General features: G+C 46.0%; 1 protein-coding gene across 1 annotated transcript; it reads left to right on the forward strand.

Moving 5' to 3' along the window:
• The first annotated feature begins 385 nt into the window (after positions 1-385).
• Positions 386-21558, forward strand: IRS4 (insulin receptor substrate 4). Its single transcript, XM_042876735.1, has 2 exons — positions 386-3899; positions 19212-21558. The coding sequence occupies exons 1-2, from the start codon at positions 401-403 to the stop codon at positions 19214-19216; spliced, it is 3504 nt and encodes a 1167-aa protein (XP_042732669.1). The 5' UTR covers positions 386-400; the 3' UTR covers positions 19217-21558.
• Positions 21559-21645: the final 87 nt, after the last annotated feature.

Genomic DNA, 21645 nt, shown 5'->3' on the forward strand with positions numbered 1-21645 from the left:
CAGGCCTCCTCCGATTGGTCCGTTCGTCAACGGCTGCCGCTCCCCATTGGCCGTCTCTCTGCCACTCTGCCGCGCGGCTCAGCCGGTTCCCTGCCCGGGAGCTCCACCCGCCGCCGGCCGGGACCCCGCCTCCGTCTCTCCCGGCGCGCGCCCCCGCCCTCCGCGGTCACGTGATGTTTTTGCCGTGGTGCCGCCGAGGCCGCCCGTGTGAGTGCGAGTAGCCGGGCGCTGGCGGGAGGGAGCGGGTAGGCGGGTATCGGGCACGCAAGCGGGCAGCGCCGGGTTCTCCGCGCCGTCCGGCTCCTCATGCGCGGCCCGCGGCAGGCGCTTCCCCGGTGAGGGCGGGTTCCCGCAGCCCGCCCCGTTTTCCCCCTTCTCCGGACTCTGCCTGGCCCCTAAGATGGCGAGCGGCATGAACGGCCCGGGCGGCGGCGGCGGCGGCGGCAGCAGCGGCGCGGCGCTCAGGGGCGGCGAGGAGGAGCCGGGCGCCCGGCACGCGGGAGGCGGAGCCGTGCCCCAGCAGCGGGAACCCGGCGCGGCGGGAGAGGGGGAGCCGGCGGCGGGGGACGGCGGGCGCTGCCCGTCCCCGCAGCCTCACCACCTGCTGCTGCTGTTGCGGCGCTCCCCCAGCGCTTCGCTCTGTCCGCCCGCCGAGGGCTCCGCGGGCCGCGCCGGCCTGGGCCGCGGCGGGCAGCCCCCCCCTGCGGGCCGCGCCGCGCCCCCGGCCTCGTCCTGCGGCGGCGACGACGTGAGGAAGTGCGGCTACCTGAGGAAGCAGAAGCACGGGCACAAGCGGTACTTCGTGCTGCGGGCCGAGAGCCCGCTGGCCCCCGCCCGGCTGGAGTACTACGACAGCGAGAAGAAGTTCAAGAGCAGCCTGCGGGCAGGGGGCGGCGGGGCGGCCCCTCTCTGCTGCCCGCCGCCCAAACGGGTCATCCCGCTCTACCAGTGCTTCACTGTCAGCCGGCGCGCCGATGCCAAGCACAAGCACATCATCGCCTTGTACACCAAGGATGAGTACTTCGCTATGCTGGCGGAGAACGAGGCTGAGCAGGAGGCCTGGTACCAAGCCATCAGCGAGCTGATGAGCCAGAGCAAAAGGGGCTGCCTGGAACAGGAGGACCAGGCGGAGCAGCAGGTGGATGAGGACGACGAGCACTACGGGGCCTCCCTGAGGCCTGGCACTGTCTTCAAGGAGGTGTGGCAGGTTAACGTGAAGCCCAAAGGGCTGGGCCAGACGAAAAACCTCACTGGAGTGTATCGGCTGTGCCTCTCCAGCAAGGCTATCCACCTCGTTAAGCTTAACTCAGAGGTGCCCTCTGTCCACCTACAGCTGATGAATATTCGCCGCTGTGGGCACTCAGAGAACTTCTTCTTCATTGAAGTGGGCAGATCGGCCTCCATCGGGCCTGGAGAGCTCTGGATGCAAGTTGATGATTCTGTGGTGGCCCAGAATATGCATGAGACTTTTTTGGAGACCATGAAAGCGCTCAAAGCCTTTGCAGAGTTTAGGCCCCGAAGCAAAAGCCAGTCTTCTGGTGGCGGTGGTGGTACCAATCCCATTTCCTTCATCACCACTAGGAGGCACCTGGGCAACCTGCCCCCCAGCCAGACGGGCTTGCAGAGAAGATCAAGAACGGAGAGTGTGGTAGGAGGGACGCCTCCAACCACCAAGAGCAGCAACTCCTACCGCTTCAGGACATCCAGTGAGGGAGAAGGAACCATGACTAGACCTTTTAGGTCAGTGACGGGGAGCCTGATCCACCTCAACACCGCAAGGATGAATTTGGGCCGGCAAGAAGGGAGTGGAAGGTACGTTAGAGCCGCATTCAGCTCGTCATATCACACTAGGTCTGCTTCGCTGCCTGTGTCTCATTTTCCCTCTACTACAAGTCCCATCAGTGTTTCTTCCAGCAGTGGCCATGGCTCTGCTTCAGACATGTTGACCAGGCCTTCTAGCTCCTCTGTTTGTGGCTCTCCAAGTGATGGGGGATTTATTTCTTCTGATGAGTATGGCTCCAGCCCTGGAGATTTCAGGTACTTTAGGGTCCGGAGTAATACACCGGATTCCTTGGGAAACACCCCACCTATCAGAGAGGAGAATTGTCTGAGTGAGTACATGTCCATGAGTAAGCAGCAAGCAGACGATAGCTCAAGAGATGATTACATGGAAGCTGAAAAGTGTTTCAGAAAAAGAACTTACTCTCTAACTAAACCAACTTCTGTAGCAGTGCAGCAGAAAACAACACAAACTACAGCTTTGTTGGATGAAGATTCTATAGGAAATCATGGACGATTACTTTACTCTGAAACATCAAAATTGAAAGGTAACCATGAATTGGAGTACAGTGACAGTAATCTTGATTCTGTATGCAACCAAAGCAGGAGTAAAGCCAGGGATGATGGATACATGCCAATGATGCCAGGCGTTGCATCCTCTCTGTCAAGTAGCAGTGATTATTTGCCAATGACTCCTAAAAGTATGTCTGTTCCAAAACAGATTAACAATTCATGGTCACCCTCTCAGGTTGACTCAAGAGGATATATGATGATGTTTCCAAAGGCAAGCTCTTCACCTGTACGGAGTCCTTTAACTGGATTTATTTCTAAAGGTAGTAACGAGAAGATTGTAAACAATGAATACATGGATATGTCACCTGGTAATTCAGCTCCAAAGCATCCCGGTGATTCAAATTATATACATACCAGTTCTGTTTCCAAAGGTTTCAGTTCGTATTTTTCTTTGCCTCGAAGCTTTAAGGCATTAACAGGCCAAAATGGTGACCACAGTGAATATGTTCCAATGTCTTCACCTGGAAAACTCCTGTATGGTGGATCAGAAAATGTGAAAAGCACCAACAGCGAAGTTCTGTCTAATGGCATCTCTAAGTCACCAGTGGCGAAAGGTTCAGATGAAGGACTGGTGCAGAACAGGGCTATGAGGCCAACAAGACTCCCCCTCGGTACAAGAGGGAGTAATACTATCCCAAGAATGTATGATCGCACAGTTCCACCTGAGCCAGCAAGTCCTGGTGAATACATCAATATTGATTTTAATGAAAAGGCAAGTAACACACCGTATTCCTTATCCGCAGAAGGATCGCCGTCATCTCTGGGCTCGAGTAGTGACCACAGACAGTCCCCGCTCTCAGATTACATGAGCGTTGACTTGGATGTACAGTCACCAAAAGTAGCGAAAGAACTATCTAACTCTTTAACAGATATTTCAATTTATGCAAGTTCCAGTATTCCTAGAAGCCAACAAAATCCTGACTATGCTAGGCTCTCCTTTGGTACTGCGTGTGTTAGCACTGCGAGTAACAGGACTGATGATTACACAGAGATGACGTTCAACATGGCAGCAACACCACCTCGGCCCTTCGCTGCTGAATCCGATGATGGTGTAAAGATGGATAGTCCTTCTTCCATAGTTAACAGACTGTGCATTGTTGATCGATATGCTGGTAGCAGTAGCTTTTCTGTTCCTAGCGCTGAGCCTCCAATGGGACCGAAAGTTATCCGAGCTGATCCTCAAGGCAGGAGGAGACACAGTTCTGAAACCTTCTCTTCTGCTGGGACTGTGACGACATCCTCCTCCTTCTTTACTGATAGTAGCAAAAGACACAGCTCTGCCTCATTCGATAATGTTTGGTTAAAACCAGATGAAGGCATTTCTGATGGTCAGGAAAGCAAAATGTCCAGGGATACCTCAACTGGATTTCAGAATGGCTTAAACTACATAGCTTTGAATTTGTGTGATGATCCAATAAGCTGTGAGGCAAGTACTGGGACGCCGACTTGCCATCTCCAGAATGGTACTTCAAGTTTGGACAGTGGAGCGTACGTAAGCATAGACTTCACCAGGTCTGACGGTCTGAAGTGTAACGCTGCACGCAAAGGTTCGTAACTTTACAAGCATTTTCCTTTCATGCATGCTTAACTATAGGAATTAAATTGTAACCTAATATTAAAATGTGGTCTTAAGAATGGGGTAAATGTTGCTATATAATCTGCTCCGGTACAGCTTGTCCTGTAGGAGCGCAGTCACCTAATGACTGAACAAACACAGCAGAGGACGTGGTCCTTGGCCTGCAGGGTATAGGTTTATGTAACTCTTCTAGGCAATTAGAAGTGTTATCAAACTGCCATCTGCTCAGATATTTTTTATAAAATAATCTTGCTAGTATAAACATCTATCATTCTATGTTCTGAATTCTTGTTCTGAGGTTATGATAGCTCTTCTTTTCTCCAATTTGTTTTCTCTTCTTCCTTTCTTATACCTAGATGGTTTTCCCAACTGTTTGAAATTGAAATTAAGTATTTTGTATCGTGGATAAGGAGAGCTGAAAGCTGCTAAATTAGGTTTAGAAATCAAAAGGTGGGGCTTGGATTTGTTTACTGCAGTAAACGTGGGTGAAATGCGTATTTCAGAGCTTTGTGTGTGCAAATGTGTATGCATTTATTTATTTGAATCTTAGGTAAACAAGCTCACATCTCTTTTTCTTCTGAAGGCTTGGTGTGCTACTTTTGAGCTCTGCTCTCCTGAGTATCATGGTGTCCCCTGCAGAAGCCATTCCTGGTGGCTGAGTGGGGTTGTGAGGGGCTCCCACATTTCCTGCCCTTGCACTTACTGCCAACTGAGCAATGTCTGAAGGCGTCTGCTGTGCAGAGATCTGCCTGTTAGAAGGCAGTGAGAAGCACCTGTGGTAGAGGCAGAACTGACTCTGAGGGGATAAACTCTAGGTCTGAAGCTTTGGAGAGCGGGCTGCCCACTCTCAAGCAGGCAGCAAAGTCTTGCTGAACTTAAGGTAGAGTAGTTTGAGGTGTGTGTAGAAATTTAGGGTGCAGGTGATGGAGAGGAGAATATGGGCATACAGTCAGCTCTTTGCTGTTGTGGTGGGAGCAAATAATAACTGGCTGTTGATGTTATTATACATATCTCTTGGCCAAGCAGTACTGTAGGATTGTAGATCTCTCTTCTGGTACTAGTGGCCTGTACAACTCCTTGCAGTAATACACCTACCCAGGCAGAAAACCATGTGTGTTGTAAGTGTTGTTTTCTTCTCTTTGCAAATGTGTGTGTAGTCAATAATTGATGACTGCTAAGAGGAAATATTTAATCACTGTTGGACATTGATGTTTGTCTACTTGTCTGTCAATAAAGACAGCCGTAAAGGGACAGGCTGCTTCCGCTTTTTATTTTTTTTTAGTTACACTCTTAAATTAAATGATACTTTTTTTCCCTAGTTTTGCTTTAAAACTGTCTGAAGACAGAAGGTATTGTAGCAGCTTAAAATTGTGTAGCCCTTAATAGGGGAAGGTGTAAGCCTGACTCAGCTAGCATGCCATTCACAGTCTGGCAGCAGTGCTTGGGGCTGCTCAGAAATGTGTGGTTTGCCTCAGTGGTTTTTTTTCCCTGCTTTGTTTTGTTGGTTGGAATCAAATTTAGAAGACGTTGAAAGTTGCCAGTCCAAGAAGTGCTTTCTTCCAAAGTTAGTCTTTCAGCACTTCAAAGATTTTTCTGCTAAGTCAAAGGGAAGCTGACTGCCGTAGTGTTTGTTTTTTTCAGAAGCACCCCCAAAGACTGCAGAATTGCTGCTTGATTTCCCTCACATAACTAAAATGTGTGTGATTTCTCGAGAGTGGGGAAAAAAAATACAACAAAGGTGATTTCATTTAGTCTGGCCTGTAAATACTACATACCAAGAGCACTTTTCAAGAGACTGGTTAGAAAATGTACTTACTCTAAATGTTTTGTTTACTGCAGCTTCAGCAAAATATCCCCAGGCCTGTGCTTGGGTTTTTTCCTTGTCTATTACAAGTTGCAGGGGGAAGGAGCCTTGCTGCTGGTGTGTTTTGCTGCCAGTCTGCTTTCTGGAAATGAAACATGCATTAAAATGAAACGAAAGAAGCTGTGTATAAAAAAACAAAAACATGGATGCTGGCAGGAAATTAAGCATGAGAATAGTAAGAGCTTAGGTTGGTGTTGCCCAACTAGGCCTAAAAAGAAAACAAAATCTTAAAACTCTGCTTCAAAACAAGGCCTAAGAGTTTCCCACAAAGGGAACATAAAGTATTTATGGTGTGCAGGAGGAGGGCAGGTGGAGGTGTGGGCACATTCGCTTCCAGGTGGCTCATGGAGTGGAGAGTGGATTGCAGAGCAGCCCAGGCTAACAGGCTAACACACAGCGTTGTGAGGTGGTGGTGTATGGCCGTTTCTTTGGCATGGCTTAAAACTGTTGATTTTAAAGATATTGTTTTTCAGTCACATATTAAATCATGTGTTTGAGCTATAGTAAGTCTGGTTTTAGAAGTCTGTATTCCCTAACCAGCTCGCCAGTTTCTGATGTGATGAAGCTTTTATTTTAATATTTAAAAAGAACGTCTAATCCAGAAAAAAATGTTCAAGTTCCATTTTGAATAGTGAAAATAAATCCCTATTCTTAAACCTCTGATATCCTGAAGAGGAGGTGCAGCGTACCTGTGTGTAATTGATAGTTTTAATACTTTTGGGGTCTTTGCAGAATTGAGTGCTGTCTTCATTTCTGCATCCCACTTTTCTAGTCTGAAAAATGGTCTGATGTGAACAAAATGCATTCTTAAGGAAAATATTTACTAGGTGCATTTACCCTTTACTTCCTAGGAAGGAGGAATATTTACTTTTATATTTATTTTTTTATATCCCCATATTTATTTATTTTTATATCCCTGTATTTACTAGACTCTATCAGGTAGAGATCTTTAATCTCCCTGAACTGCAGTTGTGCTGGAAGGAAAACACTTCCCAACTTCTGTTTGCTTTTTTTGTTTGCTTAAGTTAGATATTGTGTACAGTGACTCAACTGCATTCTCTGAACTGCTGAGAGTAAAATGGAGAGAGATTTCCAATGCATCATTGCCCCCTCATTGTAATTCCCAAACTACTTCTGCTTCAGGTTCACTGATGCGAATCAAACTTTTTTTTTCCCCTTCTCCATTCATGAAATGGGTGGAGGAGGGGAGGGCACTAATTTGAACTGATAAACAGAGCAGGCTTGCAATTCAACCTTTATTTTAGATTTAGGCAAAATTGAGGTCAGGTTTATGTTGAACACTACGATAAAAAGAAAATAGGGTTCTGATTTTGAGTGCTTGAAGTTTAAGGAGGTCATTAGCAAAACAGTTTCATCATGAGATCGTTACACAATATTGAAGCAAGCGGTTTGCAGTTTTGATTACGTGAATCTGAGTCATGAAATTTTGTGCTAGGAGTACGGAACACAAAAGCTACTTCAAACAGGGCTTAGCTAATGTATACCTTGTTGTTGGACCTTGTAGAAACTGGGATGATAATGAGAACGGGGTGGTAATAAACTGCCCATTAATAAATAATGGGTCATGTATAATAAAAGTTTCTTCAGACATAATTAGAAATACTAAACCTACAAAGATACCCTGGTCTCCAAAAAACAAAACAGACTGTTCAGAGTAAATGCAGCACTCAGTGCAATACCAACCCACCTGTTTTACACCTACTCTTTAATCTTACCTCTACCTGATATCCTAATGGTATGTTCAGACATTATGTCAGAAGTTCTCTAAAGTGCAGGATTATAATTTAAATGTTCCTCACCTTTTTAATCTCCTGTGTGAGGTTGCTGTGTATGCTCTGGGAGGAGGGAAAACAAGTACGGCCGTAAAGGAAAACTTTGATTCTAAATTGTCCGGGTCCTTTATGGTACTTGCGTATTTCAAATGCAAAATCTTGACTGTGATGAACAATGTGCACTTTGAGAAGTTCAGAAGCTGGAAGTTTTAGCTATTGCAAATATAGTAAATTACAGTTTACAGGATACCAGACAAATAACTGCCCCTTTGGATTTCAGAGCCGTGGTTTGTAGAAGTTTGCTTCAAACTGAGGCTCGTTTGTATCAGCAGAACACTTGGGGTAGGGAACTGCTTAAAAATAGCTTGAACTACCCTACTGAAATGCATCTGACCGCTGCTGTGCAGCCGAAGTCTTGCAAGTAGTGTAGGGATAATAATTCTTTGAAGGAAAAAAACAAAACTTGAAGTCTTGCTGTAACAGATGCTACTTTGTCTTGTGTGACTAACTGTAAAAATATAGGGTAACTTTTTCAAGTAGCATACGAGCTACTGAAGGCTGAACAGATTTTTGCCTTGCAGAGTGGGAGTGAGTTAATTATGACATATTTGACCAGGAATCAGCTGGGTTTTACTTGTACTCGGTGAGAAAATCCGCGCCGAGAATGTTCCCCTGCTGCTGGGAGCAAATGCACGCCGTGAGTGTTGGGACTCTGGAAATCGGCTTCCCAGACTAAGGCTGCGGTTGCAGCTGATGTTCGTGTGTCTTTTGGGAAGTCTGACTTTCTGTGATTGTCCTGTAGGTTTAAAGCACTGCTATAGGACACAGGAGTTTTGGGAGGAATCCGATACCGGTGCAAACTGGCTTTTTTTTTTTTTTTTTCCTTCAGTCTTTTGATGAAATTTTAAGTATATTATTGTCCCAGCCCTTCCCTCCTGTGCTGCCACAGCGGTGGGCAGGTGGGGCTGTGGGACGCTGTTCCTTGGGCTGGCTGTGGGGCCCGGTGGCATGTTAGCAGGACATTCAGCTGGGAGCTCTGCTGGCTCTGTGTGCCCTTCTTTATGAAAGGATCTTTAACGAGTTTTCTTCCTATAGATGGCTGGGAAGGGAGCGTTTATGCCTTGAGGTTTCGGATGGTACAAGAAGAGGTTGTATGGCCATGTTGTGATTGGTGTGTGCCTGTGTGCTCTCCGGTGGGTCTGTGGTGCTCCCAGCACATGCTGAATAGTACCCAGTGTGCTGACTGAAGTAACAAGGTTGTTTTTTTCCTGATCCAATGCAGGAAACAAACTCTGCAGTGATTTTTGTTTAACTACTGTTGTGATCAAATGTGTCATTCTTCAATCCAAAGGAAAGTGGAATGTTAAAACTGGAAGGCAGGTGAGAGAGGAGAGCCTCCTGTTTTCTGGGGATGTTTATTATTGCTGTTTTATCCTAAAAATGTAGTGCTTGTATGACTCATCCATCAGGGGTCTCTGAGGACCTGGTTGGAGATGAGCCCCATGGCTCTCCCTATAATTTGCTGTTTGTCTGTCTTTCACTTTAAGCTTTGGCATATCAACAGCAATCCAGTGATTGAGTTGTACTGTTGTCTTATGAAAGCAGAACCTTGCAGTTTAAAGCAATTAATAAAAAGGAAAAAGTGTGTTCTAGTTCTAATCAAGCCCTGTGTCTCTGTAAAGGTCACTGTGCTTAGAAGTGGTTACATGTTAGTTGGGAGCCTTCAGCAGTTGGGATGTGTGACATTCTTGAGGGCAGGGGGAAGACAAAAGTAAACGAGCCTGACTCATCAAAGGCATCTCTGAGGCGTTGCTTGACATCACAAGGATATCTTATCTAAAAGATCTTGGACATGTGTTTGGATTTCTGGAGATTCTCTTTGGGTGGAGCACTACCCCTGCAGCAGCAGTAATGGACTGTTGGGAAGGGTTCTCTGCCTTGACCGACTGCATCTTGAGGGACAAAGGTTGATTAATTCAGAACGCTGTTTTTCTGGCCATTCGGCCATATTCCTGAATGCTAACAGTCCGAATTGCTAGTGTGTGTGTGCACAGGTGTGTGCTATGTGCCAGTGATTTCTGAGTTAAGTGTGAGGGCTGATCTTCCTTAATCTTCTGGGAAGAAAGGGCTTTTGAAAGAGATGGTTTATGCTGAAATTAATACGGTTAAGATTTAGATGTAATTCCAAGGTGATGATACAATCTAATGCGACCAAACAAAATTCAGAGATTTTTAATTAATGCTGAAAGGTGAGCGGTGCTTCTTTTTACTGCATGATATGCATGTGTGTATCATGAACTTACAAATATCTCACTGAATTGTTATTTCGTTTATACAGTATATAAGAAGAGTATTTCTTTTCTCGCTAGGACATGAAGGGCTCATAAATGTGCTACTCAATTGGAGAAGGTTTTCACTTGTAAGAGAACGGGGTTTTGCAGAATGACAGAAGATAACAACATGTTGGTTTTCTATTTCTGACAGTCACGGGAAATATGAAGTGCAAGAATTCTGGTAAAACTTGCTTCTAAATTTATAGGGGCATTAATGAATAATACCCTTCTTTTGCAGGAGATGGTGTGATTCTTTTCTATGCTTGTGCCAGGCTAGCCTGCTTTACTGTTCACAGCTCTTACTGAACAGGTGAATTTGCAGTAGGACTTTCTTGACACCTGGGTGGCTGGAGCCTGAAATGCTTTTGGATTTGGTGTTATTTTTCACATGGAGATCTTGGGGACACCTGGAGTTTGCAGAGTTCTGAATGCAAGTGATGCTTTATTAAATAAATGAGAGCCTGTCGTATACAAAACCAGGAAGAGCTACTGATGTGACCCATGTGATAACTCATTCATGTGAAACTCCCATTTAAGGTGTTGGCAAATATTACAGTTTTATGACGGCTTATTGCCAACTGAATTAATATGGCCTTGATAAGCCATTAAACAGTGCAGAAAGACACCTCCCTGAGTCCAGGCACCTTGGGTTTCCTAGTGTAAGCAGCTGGTGCTTGCTGGGGTGAATGAGCTGAGGGCACTCATAAGTATTCCAGGTCATCTCCAGCTTGTTTGTAAATAGAAGTCTAAAACAATGTGGGCTAGGGGGTCAAAAAGAAGCAAAAATAGTTTATGGAATATCGTGTGTTCTAAGTTTGTTTATTAGAAATAATTGCGAGCTACTTGGTTTTCAATAATAGCATCACTGTTCAGGCTTTTGGAGCATTTGCTTTTGTGTGAGGGATGTTTGGAGGTATTTACCATCTATGTTTAACTCTGTGGTGTTTTTTTGGGTGGTGGTGCTGTTTTATGTTTGCTTTTAGAAACGTGTTTTTAAGTTGCAGATTGTGGTGAACAGGGTAGTAGTTAAGAATGAGCTGAAAAACTGAACAGGCTTGATTTTGAGGTCATTCAGACAGTACTATGACAGTCAATCTGTCACCCTTACTCACACAGTTGCAGAAGCTGAGCAGGTAGGCAGGAGTGAGTTCCTGTATTCGGTGCCACCAGCTTGAGTGCGTTAGTCCCCATCTTGAAGAGCCCATCAGTCAGAAGACGAAATTGGAGAGATGGATGAAATTTAATGTGCTGGGGTGGAGAGCAAGATAGTGATCGAGGTGGCTGCCATTGGTAGTGAAGATAAGCACCTGGAAGAGATAAAAGGCTGTCTGAGAAAGGTTGTGAGAGAGGAAGCTGGTGGAGGCACTTGGAAGGGCACGCACAAAGCAGGCAGTAATGTGAGGTAGAGCTATAAATACGGTGGTTGTAATGGTTTATATGACTTGAAGAGGATGAGGCAAATGTCAGAACGTGGGCCAGGTTATTAATTTTGGTGAGAGGAATGTGGGCCAACATGTATCTCCGAGTTAGGAGCGTGTCCTGGAGTTTACTTCTCCCTCTTAGATGTGGAATGTGTTGTTTTTGTTGTTGTTTTGTTTTTGTAAGTTAGGTTTCCTGCAGCCACGTGACTGATGGATTTGGTGATGCAGGGATGTGGGGATGTGTGATGGAGCACAGAATCTCCCTGTGTGGGGTCACTGTGCATTCAGTTAACGTGATGTGGACCTGCATCTTATGATCTTTCTGAGACTTTGATCCAAAAGCAGATGAAGCTGCTCTGGCATTACTGTTTCTTTTTCATTTCTGTTGTAGCAGATCTTTAGGCAGCGTCTCCAGATTCAGGCAGTCTTCTAATGTTAGGGGCCTGGGGGTGTATTCGCCTTCAGAGCTGTAATTGGTGTAAGTGCACTGGGAGTCCAGCTTAAGGAGGTCCCAGTACACACCTGATTAAAACTTGGCTGTGTATAGGCATAGTGTAACTGACCTCTTGTGAGCTCTGGAGCCGCCTCTGGGAGCAGAAGGCCCTCTGTGGCTGCTGTGTGCTGGGATTGAGAGGGCTTTGCCTCATGCATGCTGTCCGATCCTCTTCTTCCCCTCCTGCAAAAACGAGCGCTGTGGGGATTTTCTTGCAGACTCAATGACATGATAATTAGAAAATGGAAAAAAAACAATGCGTGCCACTGCTTGGTGTGGTAGCAGGCAGGGGCTGATGCAGAGCGCTCTGTGCAGGCACACGTGGGCTGAAGGCAGGGCTGAGGGCGGTGTGGTCGCCTGGTATGTGGCTGCACAGCAAGTTTCTGCCTCTGACAGTCACTTATGGCAACAGAGGTGAAAGAAGAAAAGTGCTGAATGCTTTCAAGTGTCAATGACTAAAGGGGTTGGGAAGAGCAAAGGATGAATTGGAAGATGTGAGACTTCCTTATAGAAAGGAAGTATCGTGAAAAGAGACTTGAAAGGTGTTCAGCCGTGCCATTTGTCATGAATGACAGGGTCTTTTGTCTCTGAGTTGTGTTGGTGGGAATGGCTGCCTCCGTTCAAAGCAGACGTGCAAGCAGACATCGCCTGGCTGAGGAAGAGCAGGGCAGGCTGATAGAGCACCTCCCTAGGCATGCTCTCAGCCTCTGATGCTTTTTCAGCTTGGGGGATTTCCTGAGCCTGATGCTGTGTCTGTTTCATGACCTGGTATGGGTCTTTGCTCCAAGTACTTTTCCAGTCTCTCTGATGCTGTGTAATGCTGTGTATCTGCGGCAGCTTCTGGTCACCCAGTGCGTGCTGTACACAGGCCTCTTTGCATCTATTTTGGACCTGACTTCTTTTGGCAGCCCATCATTGTGTATTGGAGGAGATAATGAGCTCTATCTTTCCCCTCCATGCCACTTAGGATTTTGTAGATGTTGTATCCTCTTCTGCCATGCTCAGCCTGTGTGCTTTGGTGGCTTCCTGCACCTCATGCAGTGGGGACACACTGTATCTGTGTTCTTAAAATTAACTGCTGCCTTCCAGTGCCTCCATACAGGCTGATTGCTCCAGGTCCTTTCTGAAAGCGGGAAGCAGACCTGTGCTGCCCTGTACCCGTGTTCCATGTGGCTGTGGTCTTTTTCTCGTTGTTTCCCAGCAGTTCTCAGCATCTGCCTTGCAGGAAGAGCACAGGTGGAAAACATTCCTCTCTGCTGATTACGGGCTCTCAACCTTTGTCACGAGAGTGGAGCAAACTGCAGCAGGTCGTGCTGCCATAAGGCACACAAACAAGGTCTGTTTGGCTAAAATTTAGCTGTTTTCTGCCAGCTGGGAGGTCAGCCAGAGCGTGCTGCTACAGCTTTTTTTTTTTTTTTTTTTCCAAAAGCAGAACTTTTTTCTTCCTTCTGCAGCATGGAAATTGATATGCTAAGCTCCTGTGTTTTGATGTGGACAGACATTTGTAGTATCATCTTGCTGTATTGGGAAGGATGTTTAGTTTTCAAAAGCAAACAAACAAACAAAAACCAAGAAAGACAGCTTATCAATCTGACTGGTTTGGTTTGACTTGATGTTCCAGCCCTGCCAGAACAGCACGTGAGCTTCCTAATTCTAGGAATAGTGTTGGTGAAGGATGGGAAACCAGGGAGTGTGCATAATGCCTTCCTAGAAACTCCAGTACTGTTCACTGTAGCAGGAAAAGAAGCTGCTGCTGCAGGAGATAAGGAATTTCTGCGAAGTAAATAAAATGATCACAGAGCATGGGAGAGGTTTTTTTAGCTTGTGAAGTTGCCGAGCACTAAGTACTGGAACCCTGCTTTGAGCTGTAGATAGAGTATTTATTTCCAGGGTTTAGAAACACAAAGTTACTCTTACATCTTGAAGAGGAACTTAATTCACTGGGATGTGCTGTTACCAATTGCTTTGTTTAAATGGTTTGTGCAACGAAACATAGATCATGTAGCAGTTTTTTTTTTTAACAAGTTATGGTTTTTTTGCTCATGGAAAGGTCAGTCAAATCACAGGCACAAAATATATTCATTAGCTTAGTTTGAACATCATTGTTTTGTTGCTGAATGGAGGAAGTATGTGAAATATGTGCTTAATGGTATGGGTATAGCTGAGTGTACACCCAAATAAGGATGTTTCTGTGTGTCAGGGCCTTGATTGGGTTACTCAGGTACAGCCACTGAGTGTGCAGCGCTCCAGTGAGAGCAAGCAGTGCTCAGTCAACGTGCCTGTTTCTCTGATACGTGTTTGTCGAGTTGGCATCCGAGTGTGCGAGTTGAGGAGAAATCCTGTACTCAGATAACGCCGCTTGCCCCTGAGTTATGCCATTAAGTTAAAACAAATCCATTCCCCGCCAGGCTGTGCGCTGCAACGTGTCACACCGCGGGGATGCAGCATCCCACGGCACTCCTGCACGTGCCTGTTGTGCCCAGGTGCCACTGTGCCCGGTGCTGTGCTGTGCAGCAGGACGCCGTTGCTCGTTGTGCGCTGCTGTTCTCGGCCTTCTGATCTGCGCCAGTCTGCTGAACGCCGACTTCCCCTAACCTGAGGTTCAGGAAACTGAGAACTTCGGTGGTGTTCTTCAGAAGGCTTTAAATTGCCTTAGTCTTTGATGTGGAGATCTTAATCATTTAATTATCTTAAATTAATATCTTCTGTAAGCAAAGCGTTTATCCTTTTAGGAATCAGTTGCAGGATTATGTCAGTAAAAGGCCTTCCTGTAAAAACATACTATTTAGGGAGGATTTCTTGGAGGGAAACAGGACATGTCTGCTCTGCTCCTAAAACCTCGTGGTGTGTTTTAAAGCAGTCTGACTTGTGTGACCTTCGTAATTCAGGTGCAGGAAATGAAGTGTGTGTTGGATATATTCTCATCTGATGCGCTTCCAAATAGAACACACAGAGTGCACAGTCTAAATAATTAAGACTGATCTAATCCTCTGCATCTAATTTCTATGAAACTATGGATTTCTTGTTCATAGAAAACACGCAGAGCTCTTTTTTAGCACATGAATTTTGAACAAAATGTTTTTCTGGGCAGTGGCTTGCTGCCATCCCAGTTCAAACATTTGCCCTCGTAGTTTCTCTTCTGTCTTCTCAGTCTTTTCCTTCTAATCATTTATTCCTTGGGAAGATGACAGCTCTGTGTAGTTTCATAATCAGATCCCATCTCAAAAGGGTAAATTTAAGTTGACTTGTGCACTGTGGAGAACATTAGTTTAGTTTCCCAAGCTCTGCTTATGTGTTTTGAGAGGTGATCTGTGAAAGGTTTCTGGATGCTTTCTGCATTCATTCTCCATACTGAATGCTCATAGGAAGTTGAATTTAGGAACAAAGCTGAAGTTGGAATAAAGAGGAGAGTCCTGCACACGATGCTATAGGAACTACTTCAAGTAGTGTATTTCTAGTGCTTTGAAAATAGGAGGTTTTGAGTTCAGGCTTTTTCTGCTGGTGTTGCTGCAGTGACCAGTTACCAAATCTGTTTCTTACCTTGGGGTGGATTGAAGAGATCTTGGGAAAGCCCTTGAAAGCCATGGACGTGCTTACACCAGCTCTGAAAGCACAAATCATCTTCAGAGCTGACCAGTGAGTTTCATTCAGTGCCATTTGTTTTGCGACCTGGGCTGTTCTATGAGCGTTGTTCCTCCCTTCCTGGCCAGCCCACACCTTGTCTGCTTTCCTCTTGGAAGACATGCGTTGTTTATCTGACAGCTCCCTTTGCAGTTCCATCAGTGTTGAGTCAAATACATTCATGTGGTATTGGCAACGAAGCACTAATCATGTTTCATATTGTTGATCAGCAAGTCTCAAATGTGTGCTGTGAACATGGAAAACTGTTGACTGGTGGATCTTGTTGTGGACACCGAGGTAAGAAGATCTGCCTTGCAGGGACTGTGCTGCTTTCCCTGGTGCCCTTTGTCCTGCATTAGTGTCACGGGCACGGGAAGATGAATTCCTGTAAATCTCAGTGCCTGAGCACTGCTATAGTCCTGGGATAGAAACCACCCCTTTTCCTAAGGACCTTCTCGTGAGGAAGCACTTGGAGGTGGAAATCCACAGCCCTGCTCTGGGTATTAGCAGCACTACAGGCAGCGGCCTGTTCTCCTCAACACTGCTCTGTTTCAAAGCTCTGGCTGATCGCTGCTCCTATGTGTGCACAGCTGGAGCTGCCTTCACAGAAATGGAGCCACACACAGGGTCCTGTGGGCAGCTGGGTTCCTGCTGGTAGCAGCTGTAGCCCTGAGAGCTGTGGGGCATCCTGGGGGTGCCATGGGAAGCTGCTGCTGTTGGCCATGGTGCAGCTCCACAGCTCAGAAGCAGCTGCCTGGGCTGCCCTGGTGCTGCAGGGACCCCTCTGTTCGTGGGCTCAGTTTGTGGGAGGGGTGCAGGGTTGCTTCAGTGTCCTGAGGGGGTGTGAGCGGGGGCCCTTCCTGTACAGCTGTATCTATAGCCATAAATAAGTGCTGAGGCTTTTGTCTTGCCAGAAAAGAGGCGATGAGCAGCAGCCAGCTGTGCTGCTCCAGCTGCAGTGCTCATTTCCAGCAGTGAGGAGCTCAGAGCATTGCTGGCAGCCAGCAGCTCTGGTCTGAGATGCTCAGGGTGTCCTGAGGCTGCTGTCAGCTGTAGGTGATGTCACCTGGGGCTTTCTTCTGTTTGTTTGCAGTTCATACAACTTTGTTTTAGCTTAAAAACTAAGGGGAAATGTGAAAACTGTTGTTTATAATCATGGGAGAGGAGGAAGAAATCCTTGTGTACTGCCTGGCAAAGAGCTGGGAATGCTGTGCGGCCCTGCCCAGGAGCACTGGGAGCTGTGACAGCTCAGCTGAGGCGTTCTGGTTCCCTACAAACTGATGTGTCAGCTGGGGCTGCGATTTGCTCCCTCTTAGCTAGCATTAGTTACCCTGCTCCTGTGTTGTGCCGGGTTCGTTCAAAGAACCACAGTTAGGAGTGCAGCAGGTTTTCCTCCTCTTGGGCTTTTCCTTCTTTCCCTCTCGAGCATCTGAAATGCCATTTGGCAGTTTATAAAAGTTTCTACAAACTTGGAGGTATTTGTAAGTACTGAGCTGTGCCACGTGGGATTATCCTGCTCAGACGGCCCGGCCCTGGCTGCTCCCGGCGCTGCGGGTGTGCTGGTGGGGATCAGAACAACTCGTCAGGCAGCTTCCAGGTGAGTGTTAGGTGTGGAGCAAAATGCACTGACAAAAGCAGAGACAGTTTTTGAAGTTCCTTTCATGTAAGCTCATAGGTGCGGAGCAGGGAAGGGGTGGGGAGTGTTGGTAGATGTTAATTTGTCCCAAATGCGGGTTTAATGCAGAAGCCTAGGCTGTTCCGATGGCTCACTGGTGTGCATTGCTGAGGTGTGATCGTCCTCAGGCTGTGGTAGTTGTGTTTTCGTCCTTTGGTCCTACAACGAAATACTTATCTGAAGGGGAAGAGCATTTCAGAAATAACAGCTTCACTCGGCCTTTGTGAAAACAAAGCTGCAGTAACACACTGCTTGTGTGTGCCGAGGAATGGCCCTTAGTAGCGATCTTAGGATGTCTGTGAAATAAGAGAAATGGGTGTATTTTTTTTTTCTGGCTGTGTTTTCCTCAGATTACAGAAAACGAGTTGCTGCGTCTTTGGGGAGCGGTGCCCAGCCCTGGTGTCCGACCCAGCAGCTCAGCCCCTCTGTGCCCCGCTGTTCCGGCAGAGGCAGCGCCTGGGGCAGCCCTGCACTGCTGGCTGCTGCCTTTTGAAGAGGCGGTGTTCTCTGCAGGGCTGTGAAATCTGAGCTCCTGTAGCTTAGGGTGGAGTCGGTGTGTTTAACGTGTGCGTGCTTCATGGGATGGGATATGCAAGTAAACATACAGGTTTACATTAGTATACATAACATTTGCTTGTGCTCTCGCCGTCATGTTCTTCAGCATATTCCTGGGGCAGAGTTAATTTGGTGCTGAACTTTCTGTAGCAAAACGCTGAGACCCAACTGCCGTCCTTGTGGCCCCACGGAAAGCACAGCTCCTGTTGGGGCCGGGGCCCCTCTGCTGCTGCAGGCTGAGATGCCCTTTGTAGGACCGCTCTCCCAGATGGCAGGAAGCTCTCCCTGAGCAGTGAGAGCTTGTGCAGCGTGGTTTGGAGAGGGGAAGTGAGACTGCTCCTATGTTTGATGTTTCCTGAAGACTTTCTTCTTTACCCTAGCTGCCATTTGTGCTCTGGTAGCAAACCTGTTTACTCCCTCCCTGTGTGGCAGCAGGGGCCGGTCCTGCAGATGGGCAATGCGAGGGAAGAGTCACCCAGTGCCCTGAGTGGCTGGGGGCCGTGCTGAAGAAGGGAAGGAGGACATCTGCAGATGCCATCTCTGCCAGGGGGGGAATGGTGCGGGCACAGCTGCTGGAAGAGTGGAGACTTCTTAGTAGATGCAGCCCACGTGCTTTGTGAGCATAAATGCACAATGGGAAGGGCAGTGCTGGAGATATAAGCGGTCCAGAAGGATGTACAGCTCAGGGAAGTGTTGTGCTTAGATAAGCAAAGGGTAAAAATAACAGAAGTGATGGAAGGGGACAATCTGTCAGGACTGTGATACTGTGGGTTGGCTGACAGTGGCACTCCAGAGTGAAAATGAGTGTTCATGCAGCTGTGCTGGGAGTGGGAAGGGTTTGCAGTGAGCTGAGACGTGGCTCTCGGTATGTTCCAGTTGTGCTCTCACCACCAGGTATTTGCCTCCCCCCTTTGGGTGTTCCCATCCCAGGAGCCTGTGGAGTCACTCTTACCTTGACACACACGTGTGTAATCGCAGAGCTGGTGTTGTTCTTTGGGGCCATCTTCCCTGCCGTCCCACCTCTGTCCTGTCACCCAGAAATTCCTTCCTGCTGTACTCGAGGGTTTTCTCCTCTCCTCTTACTGAGCACTTTGTATTTTGCTTTTTCCGGTCACTTTGAGGCCACTGGTTTTAGCTGACAGCAGTAAAGATGGTTCTGGAGATTGGTTGCTGCAGATGTGCACTTCTGTACGGTGGGTTGCCTTTCAGAGAGACAAAAAGGAAAACTACACTCGGAGGTATTTGTTGTTACAACTAAATTATGCTTTTTCCTGAAAAGTTGAGGCCAGGGCACACAGTTGTTGTGACTTGCAGTGTTTATATTGCAGTTCTCTGCCTGTTGTATATAGGACTGTTTGTAGTTACACCGGGGGTGCACAGCCCTGCCAGGGAGCTGCCTGCATGCAGCGCTGTCCCTTCTGCCATGAATGAGCTCCATGCATTCTCCTCACTAGCAAACGTTTATTTCCCATGTAACTTGCATTTAAAATATCACCTTTTTTTTTTTTTTTTTTTCCTTCCTTTCCAGACTGACTGCATTGCCATGGAAACCATAGTTGGAAGAGAAGACTTTTCTGCTGGAAACTCCAGAAACTGTGTGGTGCTTTTGGAAGCCAAGCTCAGCTCCAGCCGGCTACTTTCATTTCCACCAGCACGGACACATCCTTCCAATTAGTTTTGTCATAGACATCAGCTCTCTACAGTTGAATTAATTTGAATTGAGATTTTTTCATAGCTGTGCTTTGGTGATGGAAATTGGTCTTTCCTGTCATGTCTATCTGAGAGGCAGCACGAGTGCTAATGGGAGTTCCTTACACACCCTTCTCTTCCTCCTGCCTCTCCCATTAATTTGTTTTTATTTATATTCTGAGATGTCAAAGCTGGTTTCTGATGTCTGCTTACCGTGGGTTTTGCTTCTCTGGTACATTAACAAGTGGTCAGCTTAAAACATGCTGTTAGTGGAATTCGGGCAGTTCGGAGCTTTCTTCGGGTGGGCGGGAGGAGGAGGGAGAGGTTGAGGGAGAACCTGCAGGGCTGAACCGGTCTGGAAAGGAGAGACCTCTTCTGCCTTTTGTTTTGTTTTGCTTTCATGGTACGAGAGACTTCTTGATCATAGGCTAGAGTACTTTAAATCAAATGTCTGTCACGGCTTAAGCTGACTTTTTTGCTCAGAATTTTGGTATGTACAAAGTAGGATTAATGGGCTGGTTGTCTCGTAGGTTGTTTTTGTTCTTACCCTCATGATACTTGTTTATAAACATGAATTGTGTAAAATGAGGTTTTGTTCATGCATTCAAATGGAGGAGTGCAGAGTCATATCCAGCGTTTGTGACTTCTGCGTTACATTTGTCAGCTGTAGCTTCTTAAAGAAAAACCACCCTAATTGATCTTACTTTCAGCCAAAGTCCCGTCTTTAATTTGGGACTGTTTTTGTTCTTTCTTTGTGGCATAATGGGAAGAAGTAAAATATTGGCTCTTCAGTTGTCCTTACCCCAGTTATAGGAGTGCAAACAGTGATTATTTGACACTTTCTAAAATAAATTGCAGAAAAATCAGGGCTTAAGTGCTTCACTCTAGTACTGATAAATATATATATATATATATAATTTTTTTTGGTTGAAATGAGTTTAGGCTTTTAACACTGCTATAAACGTAAAGAGCATGACACTAGTTGTTGGTACATGCCATGTATAATGAAAGGCACTGACCATTGGAAAAGGGTTTAGAAGTGGTACATAAATCCTCATGCTGTACTGCACCACACAGCTGTACTCCTCTCCTTGTATATTGTACAACAACCAGTCGGGCTGCCTCGCTCTAACACACAACCTTTACAATAGCGGTACGGTTTGTAGAAGCCATCAGGCACCGTCACTTTTGCTCGGTGGTGTGCACCCAAATCTGTTTTTGAGTAGGATTGAACTGTACACGTCAGGTTTTGGAGACGACTTTTTGGGAGGCTGGTACCCATCAGTTGACGCAACGTCCGGTGACTGGAAGAACTGTTGTACAGGGTTTAAAAGCACAGATTGCGATTCTGGAAGAGAAGTTTAAGTCGGTACGGATCTTTGTTGCTGCTAAACATACACTAATGAAAAATATGACCACTTTTCTAGACCATGATACTGTCTTGCCATATAGCTTTTGTTTGGTCTTGTAAATTAATAATGCAATACGTAGACGGCTTTTTATAAAGCTTTTCATCTTTTTTAAGAAACCATAATTTGGATGAAGAGATAGTTCTAAACCTTTAACGCAAAAGGAAAAGGTTGTTTTGAAGAAAAACGTACATACCTATTTCATATTAGATCCCTGAGGCTGCCACTGTACAATATACAGCACTGATTTAATAAATGCTGAATAAATAATTAAATGGGTAACCTCAACTAGAGTGGTACAAATACTAACAGGTACGGCATAATAAATATGCAATCTTTTTGAATCTCTTAGTTTACAGCAACTAATTTATTCAGTATTGTGCTGGAAGAACATTTTCAGAATATGTAAAACATATCACTATATATACTACCTTCCAGCTACCCGTTTATGCTGCTGTATAGTACAAAATACCAATGATGGAACAATGTTTGTCCTGTAAATTTAATTTGATACTGGACAGTTATCGTCTGTACAAACTAAAACATATATGGTTGAAACTGTTCATTATATTTGCTATTTCTGCTTCACAGATCTGTTTTAAAGTTGAGCTGATTGATCTGGCTTTGTCTTCCATTGTAAATATTGTTATGTTGTTTTCTTTGTAAAACACATCGCATCTGCGGTTCTGGGAGACTGGCTTGAAGCTCTGTATAGTGTTTATATTTATCTGACTTGGCTTTCCATAGAGCTACTTGCAGTAAATACGTGTTCATGTAGCTCCGTGTCTGGGTTTTATTTTTAAACAGACTTCTGTTTTCTTCCGTCGAAAATGCATTTCCTGCCGCTGCTTTCCTTACAGAGCA

The sequence above is a fragment of the Lagopus leucura genome, unplaced genomic scaffold (assembly GCF_019238085.1).
Source record: "Lagopus leucura isolate 7727_CA_CO unplaced genomic scaffold, USGS_WTPT01 Super-Scaffold_100016, whole genome shotgun sequence".
Lineage (NCBI taxonomy): Eukaryota > Metazoa > Chordata > Aves > Galliformes > Phasianidae > Lagopus > Lagopus leucura.

Coding starts and splice junctions, on each gene's coding strand:
- IRS4 (XM_042876735.1), top strand. CDS start 401: ATGGCGAGCGGCATGAACGGCCCGGGCGGCGGCGGCGGCGGCGGCAGC.